This window comes from Bombus huntii, chromosome 9 (assembly GCF_024542735.1).
Source record: "Bombus huntii isolate Logan2020A chromosome 9, iyBomHunt1.1, whole genome shotgun sequence".
NCBI classification, from domain to species: domain Eukaryota; kingdom Metazoa; phylum Arthropoda; class Insecta; order Hymenoptera; family Apidae; genus Bombus; species Bombus huntii.
This window is the reverse complement of record NC_066246.1, coordinates 5141097-5163026: the sequence shown is the minus strand read 5'-3', so window position 1 is coordinate 5163026 and position 21930 is coordinate 5141097. Positions and strand designations below refer to the sequence as shown.

At 50.5% G+C, this 21930-nt stretch overlaps 1 protein-coding gene across 2 annotated transcripts in view; it reads left to right on the top strand.

Moving 5' to 3' along the window:
• The window catches only part of LOC126869488 (semaphorin-1A), a 142286-nt gene that overhangs the window by 111251 nt on the left and 9105 nt on the right, over positions 1-21930 (top strand). For both annotated transcript variants that reach the window (XM_050626103.1, XM_050626102.1), the window contains exons 3-4: positions 19360-19456; positions 21136-21545. In XM_050626103.1, the coding sequence (XP_050482060.1) occupies positions 19360-19456; positions 21136-21545 (507 nt within the window). The remainder of the gene's footprint in view (positions 1-19359; positions 19457-21135; positions 21546-21930) is intronic.

Below are 21930 nucleotides of genomic sequence, written 5' to 3'. Positions count from 1 at the left end.
TCGATTCCTGACAGAGAGCGCAGCCGATCGAAACGACTAGCAATTTGTTGAAACGTAGCCGGAGCGCGGAAGGTTCGAGGCTCGTTTTTATCGGTCCCCAGCCAGTCATCGTCCATCCCGGTTAATTTAGCGCCGTTAGTAAATTATGCAACGGTTTTCAAACCCGATCGTGCGATATCGCTTCTGCAGCGCGAGTCGCCGCCAGTGTCGCGCTATTCAGAACAATAATAATTCTTGTTGTTAATTTATCGCACCCAGGTCCGGCGCACTTGGCGTCGCTTTATGAATCGGCCCCCGACGCGTCATCTCGCCCGATTAATCCGTGTCGCTGTCCCAGCCTTTTAGCCCTTCTCGCGCGTCCAACGAAAATTCTGCCGCTCGACAGAATCGCGAGATCAGATGGTTTGGCGAAATAAGGGTCGTAAATCTTGTCGCATTTCTGCACCCAGCCAATTCCATTGACTTCGAGTTGGGTTCGAGTCGCCGATCGCGCGATGCTCGCCGCTCTCCTCGTTTCGCGATTATCGATGGCCCCGATCGTCTCGCCACGCCGTGTAAATTAATTATCGACAGCTCTGTCTCCGACGACGACACAGATCGCCGCGCGGTGGAATCCGGGACGTACACGCGTCGCGATGCGCGTCGCCAAGGAAAATATTCACAGAGAGCGGCGTTATCCGCAGCTTCCACGCCGTAACGGCTAAAGCCGACCGACTTACGCGCCTCACCGAATCGTCGTACATTGCCGGCTTGTACAAACGCCCGACGATGTTCGCGCGGTCTGCCAAAGATCGTTGCGTTAGAACGAAATCGGTCTATGACCGCGAGATAAGGAAAAGTTAGTACGAGCTCGCTGCGAGAAGTTGCAGTTTGAAAGGAAAGGACGATACGTGATCCGGAGCATCGGAGAGCAGGATGCCAGCTGAGCCAAAGAAGTAGCAAGTCGCGTGCAACTGGAGCGCATTTGGCACGACATCATCGATCGCGTCAAACAGTAATGCGGACTAATGCATGCCGGGCGCACGCTAATGTACAAGGGGAGGGCAAATTAAGGAGTTGATAAGCCTTATCGAGCGACGACTCACGTGCACGCGCAGCCCGGACCTTCTCGCGTGTATCGCGAGTGCGTACGTGTTGCTGGTAGCTTCACGCGGCCACACGCGAGTAAATTCCCATTGCGAGCAGAATACATAGGTTCTTGGCTCGCACTCCGGAACGAAGTGGCCCCGAATCCGTACAAGTGCATGCACACAGTGTCTGGAAGTGGATCGCGCTTGTGCATCGTCTTGAAAATTAACGACGAGACGGAACGGCATGGGAAACGAGGCAGGCAACGAGTCGGTTCTTTCCCCACCGGGAAGAAGCGCCACCGCACTCTCGAAATTGCATTGGAATACATAGGGACGCGGCGGGAATAAATGAAAACTCGGCCGCCTCCGGAATCCACGAAATTCGTTTCCAACCTGGACGTACTTTGTTCCCAGTGGCTGGCTCCGTGGAAGCAATCCGAAAGACGAAATCTCCCTGGGATTTTCTTTCTCGAATCAGACGAGTCGCTGCCACAAACAAATGTTTCCAACTTTCATCGGTCTCGATAATAACGAGCCGGTTTCGTGCGCCTTCCTAGGAACCGTGCAGCGACGTACGCGGTCCCAGTAAGAAATAAGAAAACTCGAGGCGTTCTCGAAGCTCGAAGAGTATCGGAAATCGAAGAGCGAGGAAAAATATTTATTTCGCTTTTCCGAGCGTAGCGGATCTCCGACGCTTCACCGTTCGCTCGTTAACGTCGCTGATCGTATCGGAGATGGTCGAGATCGAAGAACACGATGGATTTCCTCGATCGAACTTTGCGCTACACGCGTCCTTGACTCGCTCGCGGCATCGACGACGACGACGACGAAGACGACGACCGATTTCGATGTAAATCCCAGCGGCGGTCGGTCTCGCGTGTCAACTAGGGCCGCGTCTCCTCAATTATCAGAGGGCCAGTTTTTCTCGCGACATGTCAAATTGCCGCCGGGGATAATCGAGGCGGATACGATCGAAGGCTTTATTTTTCCTGCGCTCGGAGCGAGACGAGCTCGGCTCATCAATCACCGTCACTGCCGAAGAAACGAAACCGGGCGAAAGTACTTCAGCACTTCAGCACTTCAGCACTTCAGTACTTCAGCACTTCAGTACTTCAGTACTTCAGCACTTCAACACTGCAGTACTTCAGCGCTTCAGCGCTTCAGTACTTCAGCGCTTCAGCGCTTCAGTACTTCAGCGCTTCTGCACTTCAGCACATTAGCACTTCAACTTCAACTTCAACTTCAACTTCAACTTCAACTTCAACTTCAACTTCAACTTCAACTTCAACTTCAACTTCAACTTCAACTTCAACTTCAACTTCAACTTCAAGTACTTTGGTACTTTAGTACTTTGGAGTACTTTAGTACTTTGGAGTACCTTGGAGTACCTTGGAGTACTTTAGTACCTCGGAGTACTTTAGTACTTTAGTACTTTAGTACTTTAGTACTTTAGTACTTTAGTACTTTAGTACTTTAGTACTTTAGTACTTTAGTACTTTAGTACTTTAGTACTTTAGTACTTTAGTACTTTAGTACTTTAGTACTTTGGAGTACTCTAGTACTTCAACTTCGGTACTCTGTTACTTTAGTGCTTCAACCTCGGTACTTCAGTACTTTAGTACCTTGGTGTCTTGGTACTTTGGTACTTAGTGCTTAGTGTTTAGTCTTTAGTGTTTAGTGTTAGTATACTCGCGACGTTAATTCTATTCGTGCCATTCGGTTACGTGGTTATTTTCCTGACATACGCTCTGTTAATCCGCGGTGCGGAGAACGCACGCAAACGAGATTCCACGGCGACATTACCAATCGTTCATTCCGCACGGTACACTATTCATGGGGATATAAGGCCGCTTCTTCGTATCGCGAACACACGCGTGATGAAGAAGAAAAAAAAAGAAGAAAAGGAAGATGGAAAAGTACGAGCTTTCGTTATCGCCAATCCAATAAATATCGGGCAGAGCAACGAAGTAGGCGCCTAATCCCCTATAACTGCGACTGGTCCGTATCTTCGGTTGAAAAGTATTCGGGTAAGAACTCGAAAGAGCGGCGAATAGTTTCCGAGAAGGAACCGGCACACGGAGAGGAAGAGGAGGTCACAGAGCCGCGTATAAAGACAGAAATGCGAAGACGTCGCCTGGAAAAACTCGATGCACCGGCACCCTGGTAATCGCTCTGTCCGTTCGGTTTCCTTCGACTCGTCTTTTCCGCTCTTGAAAATTTTACACGGTAAGAGCCAGTTTGCGAGTCAGCCCAACGTCTGGATATTCGGTGGAAGAAATTCACCGCGGAACCGTCTCGCCGTAAGACCGTTCGGGGAAAAAATCGACAACTATTCCGTGGAAGATACAGAAACGAGAGCGGTCGATAGTCGATATGGTTTTTCGCGTAACGCCATCGAGAGGTGGCAGATCGCGTTAGTTTACGGACCGAACGAGTTCTGGTCGAGCTGTTTGGTGCGCAAATTGCGCAGTTACACGTTCGTTTTTGTCGGACTCGACCCGCGTTTGATCGAATCGGTACGATCGAGTCTCGTCCTGGTTTGTCGCACAATGAAGTCAACGAACTGTTTCCGCCGCAAGAATATTTCGATACGATTAATCAGCGAACATTCGCGCTGAACTGGCTCTCCATTATCCGGCGTAATTGCGCGGCCAACGCGAGCGGCTAGATGGCCGTGGTAATTAGTTGGCAACTAAATTCGTTTCTCGTTCCAACTTTCGTCTCGTTCTTTGGCGCTTAAGGAAATCGGGAATCTGGGTGAACGTGGACGTACGATTACGACTTTGATCTGCCTTTCCCGCGAAATAAACTTCGTTTAACCTCGTCCTAGAAAGCAGGCAAACGGCAACGAGCGTGGAGGATTTGGTCTCTGCGTCGTATTTATCAGAACTTTTTCCACCGCGGCAATATCGCGAATCGGAATAAATTTCCACGAGAGAATGCCGGCCGCGTTGTGTACTCTCGCGCCCATCGAATTTCGACAACAACGCCTGCGACGAGTTTCCGATTAAGGGAAACAGCGCAGGACGTTCGAACTCTGCCATCGCTACGTTGAGTTTGCTCAAGGAAAAACCAATAACTACGTTCGATTCCGTGACGGAAGCAATCTCGAGGGACGGGCCGCAATTATTTCGCGTTTTTCGTCGCCGCACGACGTCGCTTCGAATCGCTCGCTGCGTTACGGAATCATCCCTCGTGGAGGTGTGCAATCACAGCCACTGACATTGAATTCCGCGGAAATCCGCGTCTCCTACCTCGGCCGATTACTTCGAGACAATGACGCTCTTCCGCGGTTTATCCGCAACACCGTTGGCGAAACAATTCCCGGCGTTGAAACGCGGCGTGGCGTCGCGCGACGCGTACCGATCCTCGTCGAGCTGCCAACGTTTCGCCGGCCGAGTGGCAAGTCCGTGCAATACGCAGAGAGAAGAGTTACGGTGAAACGCGTCGAGCATCGCAAACGACACTCGGAAATGCGCTCTTTATAACCTCGGTTCCGCCGTTCAGTTTCTCCGTCGTTCAACGCTGCTGCATACGGGAGAAAACCGTGCTGGAAAACTGGCGGCGTCCCGACAACTTGGACAAAATAAGAGGCAGGAAAAGTTAAAACGTAATCTCGACGCGTGTCACGTCCCTCCGAGAGGCATGCATCTGCATTTCGTAAACGTTCAACTCTGTAGCGGGTGTAGCTGATCGCGCTATCGGCAACGGCTGCGATAATCTCATGATTTCGTAGGAGAATTTATAGTGCCGTCGAAGCGGAACCAAGCGAAGCGCCAGGCGTACGAGGTAATAGACGCAGCGGCGCGAAGCTGCGCGTAACTGCGACCGAAGAACGAAACGCGACTATTTTCGTTAAGGTATAATTGCACGCGTACACGGAGATGAACAAATAAACGTAGGCAACGCTTCGGGAGAAGATATTCTCGGGCAGAGGGAAACCGTACGCTCGTTGAAAGCGCCCAGCCGAGTTTAGAAACATTTGCATGTGGAAGCTTTCGGTTCGGTGCACCTCGAGATGCCGGCGACCACAATAGCAGCAGGCGTCGTTTCGAGACGAAGTCGTCGCGAAACGAGTGTTGGAAATGAAAGCTGGAAGGCGGTCGCTCGAGGGTTAATTAAGATCGGAGCAAGTTTGTCGCGCGATTTAAGCACCGACGACGTACACGCTCGAAGATACTGACGATGCAAATAATCCGTGGTCGTGGTACACGGCTCGCCAGGGAGGCGTCCCGCGGTGCGAAGAATTGTTCACGGGAATAGGGAAGAGCGAAAGAGGAGCGAGCCGGCTACAACAAGGTGTTTCTCGTAGCGAGTTAAAGCGAATAAAGTAGAGAGGCGGCATTGGTCGGCGAGCGAGTGCGACTTAATCGAATTATTCCAACGCTCCCTTGTTTACGCGAAACTTGCCCGGTAACGAGTTGAAATTAATTTCGCGGAATCGCGAGCGTCGATTAATTTTGAAGCGCAACACGCGCCGCCCTCCTAAATTCCGTTGCGGTCGTGCGCACCGCCGGCTCCGCGACCGCCACAGCCCGGTAAACTGCCTCCAAGTTTAGGAACGCAGAAACGCGTAATCGTTAGCGATGACGAAGTGTTGTTCGAGGTTCGTGCTCCACTCGTTTCGCGTGAATCGCGTTTCAACGCGTCGGCCGTTCACGCTGTGAAACCTACTTTTTTTTCTTTTTTCGTTTTTCCCTTCGAACTCGGAAAAACTCGTGGAAACGCGACCACTTTGCGACAACTTTCCTCTTGGAGATTAAATGTTTGTCGTTGGCCGTGTGACTGGGGGGGGGGGGGGGGGGGAGCCGTAAAGAATCGACCGAGAACGATCGCTGCTTTGTTTTCGCCCCGTTACCGAACTATTGGTCAGTCGGGATGAAAAGTTGCAGATTTACGTGAACGCGAGGTAGAAAGTGGAACGATCGCGACGAGAATCGAGATTGTTTGGATAAACAGCCAGGGGAAAGAAAGAGAAGTTCAGGTCGGTAAGGTAAACGAATAAATACTTTGGTTAACTAGTAGCTCGCGTTCTTGTCGTCTCGTTAAATATTTGTTCGTCTCTCGTTTATTTAATATTCGTAAGCCAAAGGAGAATTTTACGCGTTCCCGTTTCCCGATTTAAAACGCAGAAGAGAGGGGAAAACAGGGAAGCAAATATCACGCGGTCGTATTTTCCCAGGCGAAAGCAAATATCAGCTTTCAAGAATTGTATTCGATATAGTCCTTGCACTAGCCACGTTTATCCAGATTCCACGCGTTCTTTGCACCCCTGTCTTTTGTGTGTGTGTGTGTGTGTGTTTTTTTTTTTCAACGAATGATTTTATCGAAATTAGTCCCGCGATAATTGCTGTAAACGCGTTTCGTACTCGGAGGTGTTAATTAGTCGCGGCACTCGGATCTACGTTGGACGAGAGAAATTCGATGTTGGAAAGGTGTCGGGTGCAGATGGAAGGCGCGCGAGTGCGATTCGCCAACTCGGCTGATTTCGGGTGGGCGATTTTCGATGAAATATCGCGACGGGGCCGTGTACGTGTTCGACTGCTGACAGCAATTCGACTCGGCCGGATGAGAATATCGATCGGCGTTACCTTGATCGAGCAGGTGTGTGTACCGGTTAAATCGAGGGTGTACCGCGGCTCTACTCGACGTCTTGTTTAATCTCGATGTTAAGATTGCCATCGCGAAAATTGGGCCGAGCGATGGTCGACGAAAACTCGTTGGTTGGACGAGGAGAAGAGGCAATTAAGTGGCACGTCGCCGCCCTGCCTGTTTAACATTTGCCGAATCGCGAATATTCCGATCAGCTACGATCGAAATTCGACTCGTGCCTGTCCAAGAGCGAATCGTGGAAACGGGGACAATCAAACGACATAACGTTGCACAGGAACATGCAACGATCATCGAATGTCGGATCAATTACACAACAGAGTTTGTCGACCCATTACCGTACGGCATACGCGTTCCCGAGACGAGTTACCCGATACTACTTGCAATTTACTGGACATGGATGACCCAAATATTTCGATAGCGAAGATCTCTTCGGAGGCGATTTTCCTCGTTCCTCGAAATCGATCGAATTCCCTTAAAATATTTTTAATTAACTCGGTCGTCAGGATGAGTATCGGAAGCTAATGTAAACCGATAAACGCCAAGTATCCGTTTAGATCTATCGGCCGACAAAACGGTAAACGAGTAAACTGCCGTGACAACAGTCGTCGCTACGCGTATGTTCGTCTATCGTCAAAGTTCGGCTCGGAGTAGCTTTGTAAGCGCAATGGATACCACTGCCCCTCGCTCGTTCTCCTCGCTGCCACTTGTTGATGCGAACAATTGCCAGCAAACGATTAGGTATGCTTCCTGTCGAACGCACACGCAATCGTACCGACGACACCTTCCTTCGATAGCGTTTACCTTGGTTCCGACGCCCTGCTGAACGTGACGATCGCGCCTCCGCATTCCGGATGCAAGATTTCCTGTCCGTAGACAAACTGTCGGGGAAAATCGGTATCTACGATCATCGAGCCTACGCGCAAACGGGTCGTGTCCTCTGGGTTTTCAAAGTTGTTTCAATCTGGAATCCTTTCTTTAGGCGGCCCTGTGGTGGAGAGAACAGCCGCAGGGTTGGTCTGGTCCGGAAAGCCTGTAAATACTCGCGGCGAACGTGTAGAGACAGTCCGAGAAAGTGAAAAAAGTTTGGTCATCGCGAACACCCGAAGGAGGTTTTCCAGAGAGCGCGGATGCAAATAAAGTGTCTGCGAAGCTCCCTCGTACGAGCTGAACGAGAACGCGATGAGACAATAGGTACGCCAGGCAAACATCCTTTGCGGATCGAGGTTATTCTCTCGAGAGAAAAGCCGAGTTCTACTCGCAGATGGATAAAAGGTGATATATAAGTCGGTCGTAGACGTTGTCGCATCGGTTTTAACGTCGCGTGTAATACGGTAAATTCGAAACGCGATACGAAACGCGCGTTGGCTCGTTGGAACGAAACGATCATTTTCACGCATCCGTGACAACGCTGCAAAGAGGTGAGATGGCGTATTCGAGATCCGTTGTCGTAAATAAATTCTGCTCGCTCAAAGAGAAGCCAAAAGAAAAATTCGAAAGTGCACTCGGATCGGAAACGTTTAAAGAGGCGGCTTTAATAACGCGCGAAAGTTAATGGACTTTTTACCGCGCGACGTTCGTTCAACGAGACTTCTATCTTGATTAATTAAAGTATGATCCCTTGATTGGGTTTTGAAAGACACGACGTTGAATGACAGATGACGATCGATACGTCGACAGGGACACATCCTCCTTCCCCGTTCGTTATCGGAGCTGAAATTTACTCACACGCTCGGGAATTCGAAAATTCTCGTCACCCTGCGTTTCGTCGATTAACCGTTGATCGATCGCCTCTGCGAGACCCGTTCCTCTCACGATACCGACTAGGAGGCTGTTTGCTCGATTTTCCGAAGGTCTGACGCTCGGGTAACCGCTTCGCGACGCGGCTCGTTTCGTTCGGAAACAAAGTGATCCATAAATAGCGAGGAATCCAGGGCCATCCTCCGCGGAAAAGTCATGGACGAGAGAAACGACCAGAAAAATGGGAGAACAATGGCCGTTCGCGACGGCCGAGTTTCCAAGGACTTTCAGAGTGCTTTCGAAGGAACCGGCGACGCATCGGTTTTGTCGTCCAATAAAAGCATCGGTTCGGAACGATAACGCGAACGAAATACCAAGAGAAATACACGAGCAACACCGGTGTAAAGAGAAGGAGGCAACGTGTTTCCAGCTAGTGGCTCGATCCCAATCACAAGCGAGATAACGTATCGCGTGGTAAATTCATAGAGTGGTGGTCTAGAACGATTGATTTATTAGATCGAGCCACGCAGTACGTCCGTCGGCATTAAGACCGGCAAACACTGGCCCGTAATCCAATTAATTTCGCCGAGGCGATCGTGATTCGGCACGGCCACTGTATCTCGCACGTAAGAGCGGATTGCATCGCATCGCATCGCGTAATTAGTTTCATTAACGATGTGCGCGCACCTACGATACGGCCACTTTCATAAATAATCGACGTAAGAGCAGCCGTCGTCGGTTCGCGCGAACGATGTTTCGATTGCTGCCACTTTGTTCATTACGCTATTTACCTGGAAAATTTCTTTGTGAAAATTATCGAAAGCGTCGGACGACCGAAACAGTCCTCGGCCTTTTGCCCATTTAACGGCGCGATATGTGTATGACATACATACAGGGTGGTTGGTAACTGGTGGTACAAGCGGAAAGGGGGTGATTCTACGCGAAAAAAGAAATCGAAAATATAGAATAAAAATTCTCCGTTTGAGGCTTTGTTTTCGAGAAAATCGACTTTGAATTTTCGCTCGGTACGCGTGCACTTTATCGCGTCTCGTTATCTCGTTACGGATCTCACTGTAGATCGTTGTCTCGATGGAAAAAATTAAAAAGAAAAATTTTATTCTATATTTTCTTTTTTCGCGTAGAATCACCCCCTTTCCGCTTGTACCACCAGTTACCGATCACCCTGTATATATACATTTTAGTGTTTTCATTTTCTTCGCTGACATATTTCTCTTTAAAGGAGCGTGTGTACCGATACGTTGCCGATGTAACGTTGATATCGAATCGATGTCGACAGGCCAAATGCGCGACAAACAGAATCGATGTATGGACAACGTCGCTGATCCGATTCCGTGCTGTTAAGTGGATGACAATCTTTATCGGTCGAGCTGTACCATTTCCACGGCGAATTGCAGCGCGTGCTCCAGGTTCTTTTGCCGAAAGTTCGATAACGATTGAAATTTCTATATGGCCTTCGTGAAATTATTGCTGTTAACGGAGCTTTGGGCGTGGTAAGAATACGCGAACGGTTTCCTTCGTGGCGAACGATAAATACGTTCCCCTTTTAATGCAGCAAACTGATAACGAAAAAGGATAGGCAGCGCTTAGAATACGTCTGCCTCTTTTTTCCCTCTGGGAAAAATCGAGTCGCGTAACGGGTATTTTAGTAAAGTTCGATAACAACCAGAATGTTCTGTGCGGTCACCATAAATTCATTATCGTCGCTGGAACGGAGGCAACGCTGCGGTAGCGTGGAACGGAACACGGAACGGGCTCGTTTCCCGTTTTCACCGCGGTACGCGACGCCCCCGATAACGGCCGAGAAAATTGAAATAAAACCGCTCGACCTGAAAAAAAATGTACGTTTTTCGGAACACGGATGAAATTAAGGACATGTTCGATCCACTCTTGCGTTTTTGTTGTGGCGCCACGTGATTGCACGCGGTATACGCAACGCGAATGAAAATCGCTCGATCGTTTCGTTCGCCGATTAATTTATCTTGGGCGAGTGAGTAAAGGTAGCGAGAATGCAGACGCTACGTTTCACAGTTATCCTCCTGTCTTCCTAAATTGTTACGTTCAAATTATATTATTCGTCTAACACTCGTAAAAGTCACTTTATGTAGAACAACGTGCGAAATGAACGTTCTTCGATGGAAAACTTTAAGGTGCTTTCAACGCCCGTGTACTTTGACCGCGATCGTTCGCGCCGTATTTCATCAAAAATCGATCGTGCGTTGATTAAAAGTGTCGCGCCAATAAATGTTCGATCAAATCAAATAAATCGAAATGCGCGAACGAGGAACAACGCGAACAGAGTGGCTGCCAATTACGAGAGAAAGACGACGCGGGCACGAGTGTGGTGGACACGCAACACGAGAGACGGGCGGATGCAAAGACGCGAAACGAGATTCGGTGGACGAGGTTCGATCTGCGTTCGCTGATAATTAACCATTGGCAGCGAATTCGCGACCGCGCATCCATTCCGGCTTGAATGATTAATCCCGCATTTGCGTTAGCCCGCACACTGCGCGATGCGATGCAGTTTCGCGAACGATTCACGGCTGTGGCCTACCAATCGTTACGAGTCGTCGAGGCCCAGGTTTCTGCCCTCTCGACACGAAAGAAAACTTACGTTAATTCGCTTTCGCGGTATCAACGCGCGCGCTTCTTCTCGCTTCATTCTCGGAATACCCAAGCGAGATTTGCCTTACATCGGGCAAAGTGACGGGAAACACTCGCGAAAAATGGCGTTTCTACGGAAAGGTAGAGGCGAGGGCAACGAAGCGCGATGCGACGTAACGGGAACGTATCGACGCGAGGAATCTGTTACGTCGTCTGAAAAGTTTCTTTCGTTTTCTAAGGAAATAATGGATGCACGGTATTTCTCGTTTTATATTATTTTATCGAATTGCGTATGATCAATTTCGTTCTATCAAAATAAAGATCACGACGTTGGACAGGTTAGGTTTCGTGTTTGTATAAAGATGCATCGTTGTAAAATACGGATCTGTAAAAGAAAGACACTTTTCGGACAATCTGATACTTAGCCGCTCTAGCTCTAACCGATTCAGACTTCGGCCTAATTCAGACTTGGGCCTGATTCGATGTTCGGCGATATCGCGCAGCCTTGGCTGCATTCTCGTCTCGGCTTTCGCTATGTCGCGTCGACCGAGTCACGGATCCCGCGCTTATCCTTGACTTATCGCCTAGATAAGGACGCCCCTCGTTCTCGTAGTGGCAAACCCCGGGAACCGATGTGTATATATCAGGGAACTAGGTCGAGCCGAGTTTCCACCGCGCTCACGCTTCGAGAAAACTCGCTTTTCTCCGATATCCAGCGCTTCTTTATTTCGCTTTACTTCGCCCGCTAATTGAAGATCAGCCGTTTCTGGTAAGTTTGAAAACTTGCTCCACCGAGTTCGATACTCTGCTTTGTATTAGAAATCCCACGGCTGGACTCGCGTATCGAGGTTATTTGTTGGCAACGTAACTTTTGCGGATGATCTGCGACAGCGAGCTAACGATGTTTCGCTCTCGCAGACAATCGAATACGCCTAGCTTTTGTTTCGCCGCTTCGCATCGTTCTTGTTAGCGTTCTTCCAGTGTTGCTCGAGGTTCTTCCCTTGGATACCGTTGACCTACTTACCGCTCCACGATTTTAAGTTATTTAGCTACCCCTCCCAGGTTGGATGTGCTAGAGAACTTCGACTACCTCGTTCGCCATTCATTCGACGTAGATCCAGAATGCGTTGCTTCGAATCGCGACACTGGAATCGGTATACGTATTTCTCGTATCTCGTTTCAAGGGGACTATTGAGAGTTGACCTCGTTTCGTAGTATCGCGTGCTTAGCATCTTACGAGGAGTTAGACGCCTTCCAAGATCGTCGAAATATCTCGCAGCGGCAAGGTTTCGCAGCTCCAAGACGCTATCGAATATCGAGTAAGAAAAGAAGCGTGAACAAAAAAAGCGAAATTGTTTCTCTGGAAAATCGTGGAAGCGCGAGATCGATTCGATCGTTCTGGTATAGTCGAGAAGCGAAAGAGGATTCGAGACGCTCCCCGATTCAGGGAGATTTCGTACGATCGAGTTCAGGATCGAAAGCCATTACCGAGGTGACAATGCAGATACATCGAGGGCCTCGCTAACGATCGTACCACGACCGATCGAGCCGAGCCGACGACCCGTTCCCCGGACTGATGATCTCGTTTCCTTGGCGGCGCGTCTCACCCCCGGCCCAGCCGACGAGCTCTAGCGAGCATAGATACGTTCCTAAAGTGTGCACCGACGCGATAAATGCCAGGGTCAAACCCGTGAGCCGAAGTTCCGCTATTTTACGGTACGCTACGTTTTTGGGTAGTCCCTAGCGGGCACCCGGCACTCCCGTCAGCCTCCACATTTCTTCCGACGGCATTCTGCATAAAACTTTACCGCGTCTGCCTCCATCTTCACCAATCGTCGGAAATTGAGTTATTCGCGAGCGCGCCTTCGAACGCTGTCGTTTTTAGTAGCGCTCTCCGTGCGAATACACCAATTTGTGCGCAGATGTCGTCGATAAACGAATAATACCCACGCAACGAATAACTGGAAACGCGTAATAACCGATTTCGCGCGAAACGTTCTTCGAAGTTCCACGTTCGCGTACGTCGGCCGATGTCTCGTAACGAGTTTCGATTCATTCGTTTCCTCTTGTAACGGTTATTCTCGAGCACCGCGTACGACTTACTGTGCCAACTTGTTCCCGCTCGTGACGAAAGAAAAAGTCTTTGCTGAGTGTAAACGGAGCTCGATAAACGACATTTCGAAGCAACGAACGTTCGCCGGGCTTTTCGAAGAATCGACGAAGATAGACGTTCGCGTCCGAATCGTATGGCGCGTAGAGAGGCGAGCTGACTGCGAATCTCGTTCGACCGTCTCGAGAAGGGTTCAAAGCCAACGTTCGACGAGGAAGGCGGGATTCTAGAGCTGGACGGAGTCCAGTCGATTCGCAAACGAGACGCTCCGGTTGACGTCCCTCGTTAGCGATGTAAACTCGACGGGCTACGAAAAGAGGGAAAATAAAAGACAAATACGACGCAAGAACGTTTCGGGGAACACCTTTTCCGACGACTTAACGATATTGTGACAGAATGGAGCCGTGGGTCCTTTCAGCGGCGTTTGGCTCTATCCTTCCTTTCCCTTTCAGCGGAATTACGTGCACGACAGCTTCGATACGCCGCTATCCTTCGCGTACTTACACCGCGCTTGTGCATCGTCGATCATCCGAATCCAAAGCGACCAAAACTGTTCGTCCCGATGAAATTTCTCCTTTCGAGACGATCCGGTTAGTCCGCAGGATTTCGAGCTGCTATTCGGTAGCAGGAAAATAATTCTTTCGTTTACGGTTGAGGCGAGTGGATTGCTCGACCGAACAACTGACCTTAGAAAGGCGTGTCCGTAGGACGAGAGCTTTTCACGAGCTTGCCGCCAGTTATTCGATCGTAGCACGATTGTTTTCGTTCGACAAAAGTCGTAACAAAAGTTGTTCTCTCCCGTGGGAACGGTTATCGTCGCGTCGGGCCGATTACCAAGAAGATACGCCGTCGTATTTGAATCTTCTTTGACTGACTTGTAGCTTTCTTCTTCTATTTTTTTCTTCTCCCCGTTCTGTCTTCTCGACTCTCGTTACCTCCCCATCCCGCTCCTTCTCCCTCGCGCGCTTTTTCTTTCGCTTCGTCAGACATACCTTAGTCGAGGAAACACGTGTTGTGTCCCAAGAAATTGAAGTGCTAACGCGACACCTCAGTCGCGTCGAGATGCCAGAAAACGCTCGCATGACTGCTCGAGAACACTGCCTGTTCCGTGGCAAGGTAATTTTTCAGAAATCTCGACGGTTTCTCTCTCTCTCTCTCTCTCTCTTTCTCTCTTCACTTTTATCCGTTTTACTCTTGCGCTTAGGTTTCCTCTAAGAAAATTGAGATTCACGTGGAAACGCGTACACGCGGTAGACCACCCGCGGCTAATTTAATTAAAAGTTAAATTACGAGAGACGGCGTCGCGCGCGCGGACACTGCTAATAAAGTAACTTGGCCTTTGGATAGAGACATCCGCTTGCGTTTTCGTTCGACTATTCATACCGTGCGAACAGTTTATTTCGCGAAAACGCACCAACTTCCATCGTGCGCAACCGCCGAGCGATAACGTAGCTGTTACATAATCGAAGAAAATGCATACACGCGTGCAAATCGATTATTTAGGTGGACAAATAGTAAATGTAGACAAACAAATTTAGAAGGTAAACAGAAACGAGAAAGTGCTCCATTGATGGAATATCGGCCGTTTGCGCTGCATTACGGGACCTATTAATAATCGAGTGGAAGCCTTTCCGCTTCACCGCGGAGGCTGCAAGTTGCGGACTCTTTGTCCGCCATTAAGGACGACAGAAACGCTGACTTATCCGCGCGCCGTAGCGATAAAAAATCCCGCTTAACGATTCGAATGGAGAAGACCGATCCAAGACGAAGGCGATCTCCTCCGATTGGATAATTTCCCCCAAAGCTCTCGTTCTCGGCTGAAGACGCGGCAGTTATGTCCAAAACCGCTGATCGAACCGTATTTTTCGCACAGCTTTCGACGCAATAAAAGCAGCGGGAGAGACTCGAGTCGGTTGATGGGCTCGTTCATTAGTCATGGTTTAACCGCAGGTCGAAGACCGCAGTTCCACCTGTGTGCGTGCGCGGAAACACATAGCCGGGAGAAAGAGAGAAAGAGAGGAAGAGAGGTAGCTGCAGGGGGGCTGTTAAAAAATAATAGGCTAGGGTCGTTGCTGGCAGTGCCGTCACCCTGGCACGTGCGAAACTTTAATGACTTTCGCTCGACATAACGCCACTCCGGCTCCCTCGCTCGTTTTCCTTATCCCTCCGTGTGTAAACCGGGGCCTCGCATGGGTCCACTCGTGTGGCACACCGTCACCGGAGATAATCCACTTCTCGGCGAGGAGAACGTTGGTACGCCGCAGACGATCGGATCGCCAGATACCGCTCGGCTCCTTTCTTTATTAATTCACCGCGCGTTCCTCTTATCTTCCGACCGTTATGCTCTTCACTTCCTTGTATACGGCATCCGAATACGTCCACCGCTTATTGTTAGAGGAAAATACGTATGTACTTTGGAGGATCGTCGTACATCGTTAAACCATTCGAATCCGTGGAAACGATGCCGCGCGAGCTTACACGCTCGACGATAAAACGTTCGTCGTCGAGCAGAACGCAGCTCGCGTTATGACGCGAACTTTCGAAATTGTTGGCCGGGTCACGACGATCCGGAACGTTAAACGACGAGAGTCCGTACGAGGGAAAAGTTGCGCCGGATAACTTCCAAATTGTTCGAACCAACGTCGCGTCGAATTTGGAAGTTCGACTACGAAGAGTCGATAGAGTCCGTGAGAAGTTTTCTTTCCGTCACTTGGATACCTTTCGGCGTAAACGTCGAAAACGCCAGCCGTAAATTAATACATCGCGCGTCGCGTTTGTCGCAGACTCGTTCGAGAACGGAATCGCAAGATGGAAAATTCGCCAAAAGGTAGCGGAATGATCGACGAGGAATGGCTGGTGCGCGGACTCGCGCGTTTAATTGCCGCGATAGTGACGCGGCAACGATCCGCTTGAGAATTCTCGGCCTCGTTCGGCAGCGTGCATCTTTTACCCGATCCGCTATATTCGCTGGATTCCCGTCTGGATGGGCCCTTCTGGTCTACTCAGGCCGAGCAGAGGGACGGCGGAGAACGATCTCGCAAACTTCGATCGAGCAAGTTTGACGGCAGAGTCGTAACTTTGGACGCGTTCAATATTTCCGAATACCCGGTGCCGGGGTTTCATGGCACGCCACGCCACGCCATGCCATGCCACGCTATGCCGTGCCACCGCCTCGGCAAACTTATATACGTGATTTGTGGTCTCGCCTACCCTGGCCCCTGCTGGACCAGATAAATTCACTTCGGTCAATTTTTTAGCGGTTCCCGAACAATCGTACGTTGTACGCTTCGATGTAACGCACGGTCTGTTCGAGATATCGTAAAATATTGGCCTCCGTTCTCTCCGACTCTCTGCGAACCTAGTTTCCTCGCCGAAACGGATATTTAATTTGCAATGATACACTGGCCGCGCGAGTACCAACGTGGCCTCTCACTTACGAACTTGCCTCGGAATCGATACGCGGTGCTTCCTCCTCGTTAGGAGTCGATAGGATCGTTGGATCGGTATTTCGGGAACGACTTCCGGCTACCCGTTACTTGGCAACCAGATTGAAACGAACGAACTTACGGGCGGGTTTCGCGTGGCGCAATTAACGCCAGAGATTGAAACAGCGAAATGAAAATGGACAGGAAGAGGCGTGGACGTGTCTCGGGCCGGCCACCAGCTGACCCGCGAAACGCGCTTAAGTGCTTTGTGACGCGCTTAGAAGCTCGGCAATGCCAAAAAGTCGCTCATTGAAAAGCGCAATGGCGATTGTCACCGGCTGTGCAGGATCGTGTGTGGCGGCTTAAAACGAGACGTTCTACCTCGGCTCTACGTGTAAGCCGATATCAACTCGTTGGCTTGCGTTTTGCGTCAGCTTCCGCGAATATCGTTGGTCCCGCTGTCAGGCGAAACTCGACGTTCACCGCAAACTCCTGTCTCGTCCTGTTGTGAAAGGACATCGCGACACGTGGAGCACACACATCACACGGACGATGCGAGCGACAGAACGCGATGGTTGGCACGGAGAGCAAACGCACCTCGAATTTTCCGTGATTAATAGATACGGCGAGTTGCCGGTCGATTTCGTTCGAGCTCTAATTTCCAGCTGGAAATTAGAACGAACGGTGAAACGGAATCTTTGCGTTTTCACGATGGTTGGCGCGCGAGATTGCAATCGACCGGCTAATTTTGGAAAGCGATAACCGAGCGAATCTAGAGCCGATGGGAGTTACAAGCTGCCCCGTTTAATTTCAAAGCCAATCAGCGAAAGAGACCGCGTTCCCCCTTCCCTCGTCCACCGATCTTTGCGTCCGTCTACGCGGCGTTCGCGTATATCCTTGTGCAATTTCGCCGCGTTTGATTTCGCGATCGAACGCTCTCGACGCGAACCACCGCGCCACAGCAACGAAAAACGAAAGCGCCGCAGAATGAAGGAGCAAACGGTACCGCCGCGGTGACTCGATAATTATCGATTCAACCATGGGACACGCGTTCGACCCCCGAAGTAAAAAAGCAGTCAAAAGCAGATGCCGTAAATACCGATGTAACGTTTCCACGCGGAAAACGTTTAATAAGCGGACAGCCAGCTATTCGGCTATATCCCGGAGCGATCTCGTTCCGATTTTCTATCTAAAACCGTTTCCCTGTCTCTCTAACTACCCTCTCTCCGTTCAGCCTTCCGATTCTCTCGGGCTTTCCCGTCGGACGAGGACGAATGTAACGCGGGCCAGCGTGACGTTAATTCGTTTCCAGTGCAAGACGTATGATCCTCCGATAATGGTGCGCTCCCATTTGCCGGTATTCCGCGGCTATCAGCGACCCAAATTGCATACGCGAGACACGCCGCTCGGAATCATCGATATTGACTGGTGTCGGAGGACCGCGTTAATTGCACTTCAGACGTTACCTGCCCGGTGAACGACGGATAATCGACGCGTTAATTTCGAACCGCGTTGCGTCCGTCACTCCACCACGTTTTACGCTCGCCGGACCATACTTTTTCGCCGATGGAAACTCTTCTGGAAATTCTTCGCCGTACGAATAAATAAAAATCTGCGGCCGGAACGATTCCGGTTGCTGGAAACCGTTCGAAAGCGTAACTCGCCAGGAGGAAGCCAGGAGAATTCCTTCGCTGGAAACAGATATTGCAGCGGTATCGTGAAAAGTATGGACGCGGCTGAACGCAGCTAGGAAATGGACTCTCGCTTCGCGAGCTGGTCCGAATTACGTTAATTACTTTACCGAACGTCTTGCGCCAGGACGAAGTGAATAGCCGGCGCGGAGGGCGCGGAGGGCGCGGTCCTTTCATAATGGCTCCCTTTTCACCGTACCATCCGCTCATTGTTACCGTCGATGCTATTGCGTGCTTATCTGCCGACCTAAATTGCATCGACCGGATACGAAGGACCGGTCAGTGACATTGACTGACGTCGAAACGCGGAAACACGTCGATAATTATGCCCTCGGTGTCGGCAGGCGCCGCCGCGGAATTAGGTTGCCACGCGGTTCGTTCGAAGCTGCGACTTTACGATTCGAACGTTATCTTCGTTATCGATGGCAACGATGGTGCAACGAGGCGCCGCGGGCTGTCGCGAGAAAGAAAAGGTTAATCGTTACGCTTCGGGGATGGAGCGTGCACAAGCCTCGATGATTAAGACCTTTCACGATACGCGATAACGAGGCTCGCGAATTTCGACGAAAATTTCCGAGAAATTTGTCCGGTGGAACGAACTCCCATCGTTCTCGCGGAGGATCGCGAGGGAGGAGTTTGCCGACGGGCGGAGGAACCGATCGATCGTTGAAGGGGCGGCCAGGATGAAGGGAGGCTCGTTGTAACTAATAGATAGGTAATTAGCGGATAATGAAGTAGCTTCCTGTCGAGTGAAAAAATGATCGATCATCGGGATAGATCCGTTAACGATCGATCGAACCTTTGTTCTTTGCAATGGCGATCAAAAGGAACTTATTACGCTTATTAAACCGACCTGGCGTTTGCTCGATACCGTGAAAGGCTTAGCTTGCAAACGTCGTCGGTGCCTGCGTGTGCCGTTGGGCCGCGTCGCGCTCGTCAATGGCCGTCCGCCTTTCGCGAGCATTCACCGCGAAAGCAACGACCACGAACGAGATCCGTCGACTCCTCTAATTACACCAATAAGATAATTCCTCCTTTCAGACGATAGAAGGAAAACCAACCGACGTTCCTCTACTTTTCTTTTCCAGGTGCCGAAGATGTGTTCAGGTTTACGGGGAACGAGACGCACACAGACTACTTTCGGCTGGTACTCCGGGACGGGAACTATCTTCTGGTCGGCGGAAGGTAAATAGAGGATTCATTTGGAGCGAGTGCTTTAATTAAAGGACCGCTTCTTCTTCTCGTTCTTTGCTACCGGTTCGAGAGCCTACCGCGATCGACGCTCGCGCACCTCTCGATCTTTACGTGTACGGACTAGTTTCACCGGGAAATCTCGTTTCCACGCTCTCCTCTCCCCTCCTTTCGAGTTTCGTCTTCCTCGGATTCTCTTCTCTCCGACGATAAATTCTCCGAGACCGGCCACGAAACGCTGTTCCACCCTGTTAATGAGATCGTCGAACTTTATTTAGAAACTTCTTCGCGCGCTTTATTTTACGACCCTTCGAATGTGAAGCGGCAAGGAAGCGCGACTTCTTGCAAGCTCGCCGGTTCTTTAAAAAACTTTCTCCCGCGGAATCCAGAGGGAACGTAATATGTAATTAAAACGCGATATACATCGGCTACTACTGGCCGCGAAATCTGCAGCACGAATCCCTCGCGGAACGCTTTGCTATTTGGGTCGAAGGATTCGTTCGGTCGGTGGTTCCGCGTTTCCTTCCACACGCCAACGTTTCCACGCGAAATCGTTATGTACCGAGTCCCCTTAACTCCGGCTTGCCGTCGAATCCGATTCCTATCGATTATCTTTCCTCTCGAAAACGAATCTTCGCTCGATTCCACTCCGTTCATCCGAAAGAGATAAACAGACAGACAGAGAGAAAGAGAGAGAGAGAGAGAGAGAGAGAGAGAGAGAGAGAGAGGAAACGGAATGAAATCGGTTGCCGGTAGGTCGTGACGATAATTGGGTCTCCCTCCCGTGAACAGATGCGAATCGATCGTGTCATCGTTGATCGCTCGTCGTTGTCGCCGTCGTCAGTAGAATTACGTTAATTGCTCGATCGATTCGGCGAGTGTCATCGGGTTAGGTTTTTCTCTCGAAATCGATGGGCCCGGTTCTACTACCGGGTTAGGTTAAATCGCGCGCAAATGCGAGCTGTCGCGAGACAACGGGGAAAATTTGCAGCTCGAGACCTCTCGGAATATTAATCTCGAGCCGACCGCCATAAATCTTGGCCCGTGTGTAATAAACGGATCGGGACGGCGCTCGAATCCCGTCGCGGTTCCCGTGGCTCTCGGCCTTTCGATCGACTTTTTTGTCGTCGACTCGGTGCGCGGTGGGACCGACTACATTTCCCGAGAAGCCGGAGAATCTGCGCGCGATAAGCGGACAAAGTAAAGGGACGCGAAAGCCTCTCGGTGCCACACGGTGATTAATGCGCGATCGGAAGTATCGCGTATCGAAAAAAGTTACGGATCGCGCGCGGGAAATAGGGAAATTCTCGGAGGAGGAGATACGTTCGGGAATATTCGAAGGAGCGGTTCGTTTCGGCGAAAAGGGGCCGTGAGTCGAGATTCGCGAGCTACTCTTTTCCCATAAATTCCCCGTAAAATCCTTTACTTCGGCGAACTGGGTTTCGCGTCTGTATTATCGGTGGCTGTCTTTTAAAATTCCATTCATACGACGACGTTTTCGATGAACGCTTAAAGCGGAAAGCTCGATGCGGCAAGGAGAATTGGTCGCGCGATTACCGAACCCCGAAGTTCGATCGCGAACCCGAGTTCTATTTGCCGAAGGAGCCGCCGCGAATAGAAGCAAATCCAGCTTGAAAGCGTATTCATTCGCGGCAACATCTCTTCTATTTCAGAAATCTCGTGCACAATCTGAGCCTGACTGATTTGACCGAGCAACAAAGGTTGACTTGGTACTCGACCGACAGTGACGTGAAGATGTGCCTGGTGAAGGGCACGCCCGAGGAGAATTGCCAGAACTACATTCGCATCCTCGTCAAGACGGACTCGAACACGTTGCTGGTGTGCGCGACCAACGCTTTCAAGCCGATGTGCCGCGACTACGGGGTACACCCCGGCAACTATACGATCCTGAAGGAGAAGGGAGGCCAGGCGATGTGCCCGTACGACCCTCGTCACAACAGCACCTTCGTCTACGTGGACGGAGAACTTTACACCGGCACGGTGGCCGATTTCGCGGGCATGGATCCCATCATCTATAGGGAGCCGCTGCAGACCGAGCAGTACGACTCCAAGAGCCTAAACGGTGAGTAAATCCAGGACGCTCCTTTCGTTTTTCTTCTTAGCGATCGATCGGTCGACCCGGTCGTCGCTTCCGCTTACGTAAGTACGTCGTAGGTCGGTTTTAAAGCGACTGTGTACCGCGAACCAGGCGGCTGTCGAATGAGAAAAAGTAGATTAGCCAGATAAGACGAGTGACGCGTGCAAGCAAGCAGGAGAAAGGTAATCGGCCGCGTCATCGATGAAATTAAAAAGCCGTTAGACGATGTTTCTTAGGATCTGGTTGATACGGAATGGGCAAGGGCGTGGATGACGAATTGGAGGCAGGCCGGTCGACGTTAACGCGCGATTAAAGATTAAAGTATGAGAAACGCGGCCACGCTGGATATACGTTGTAAGCAGGTGGAGTG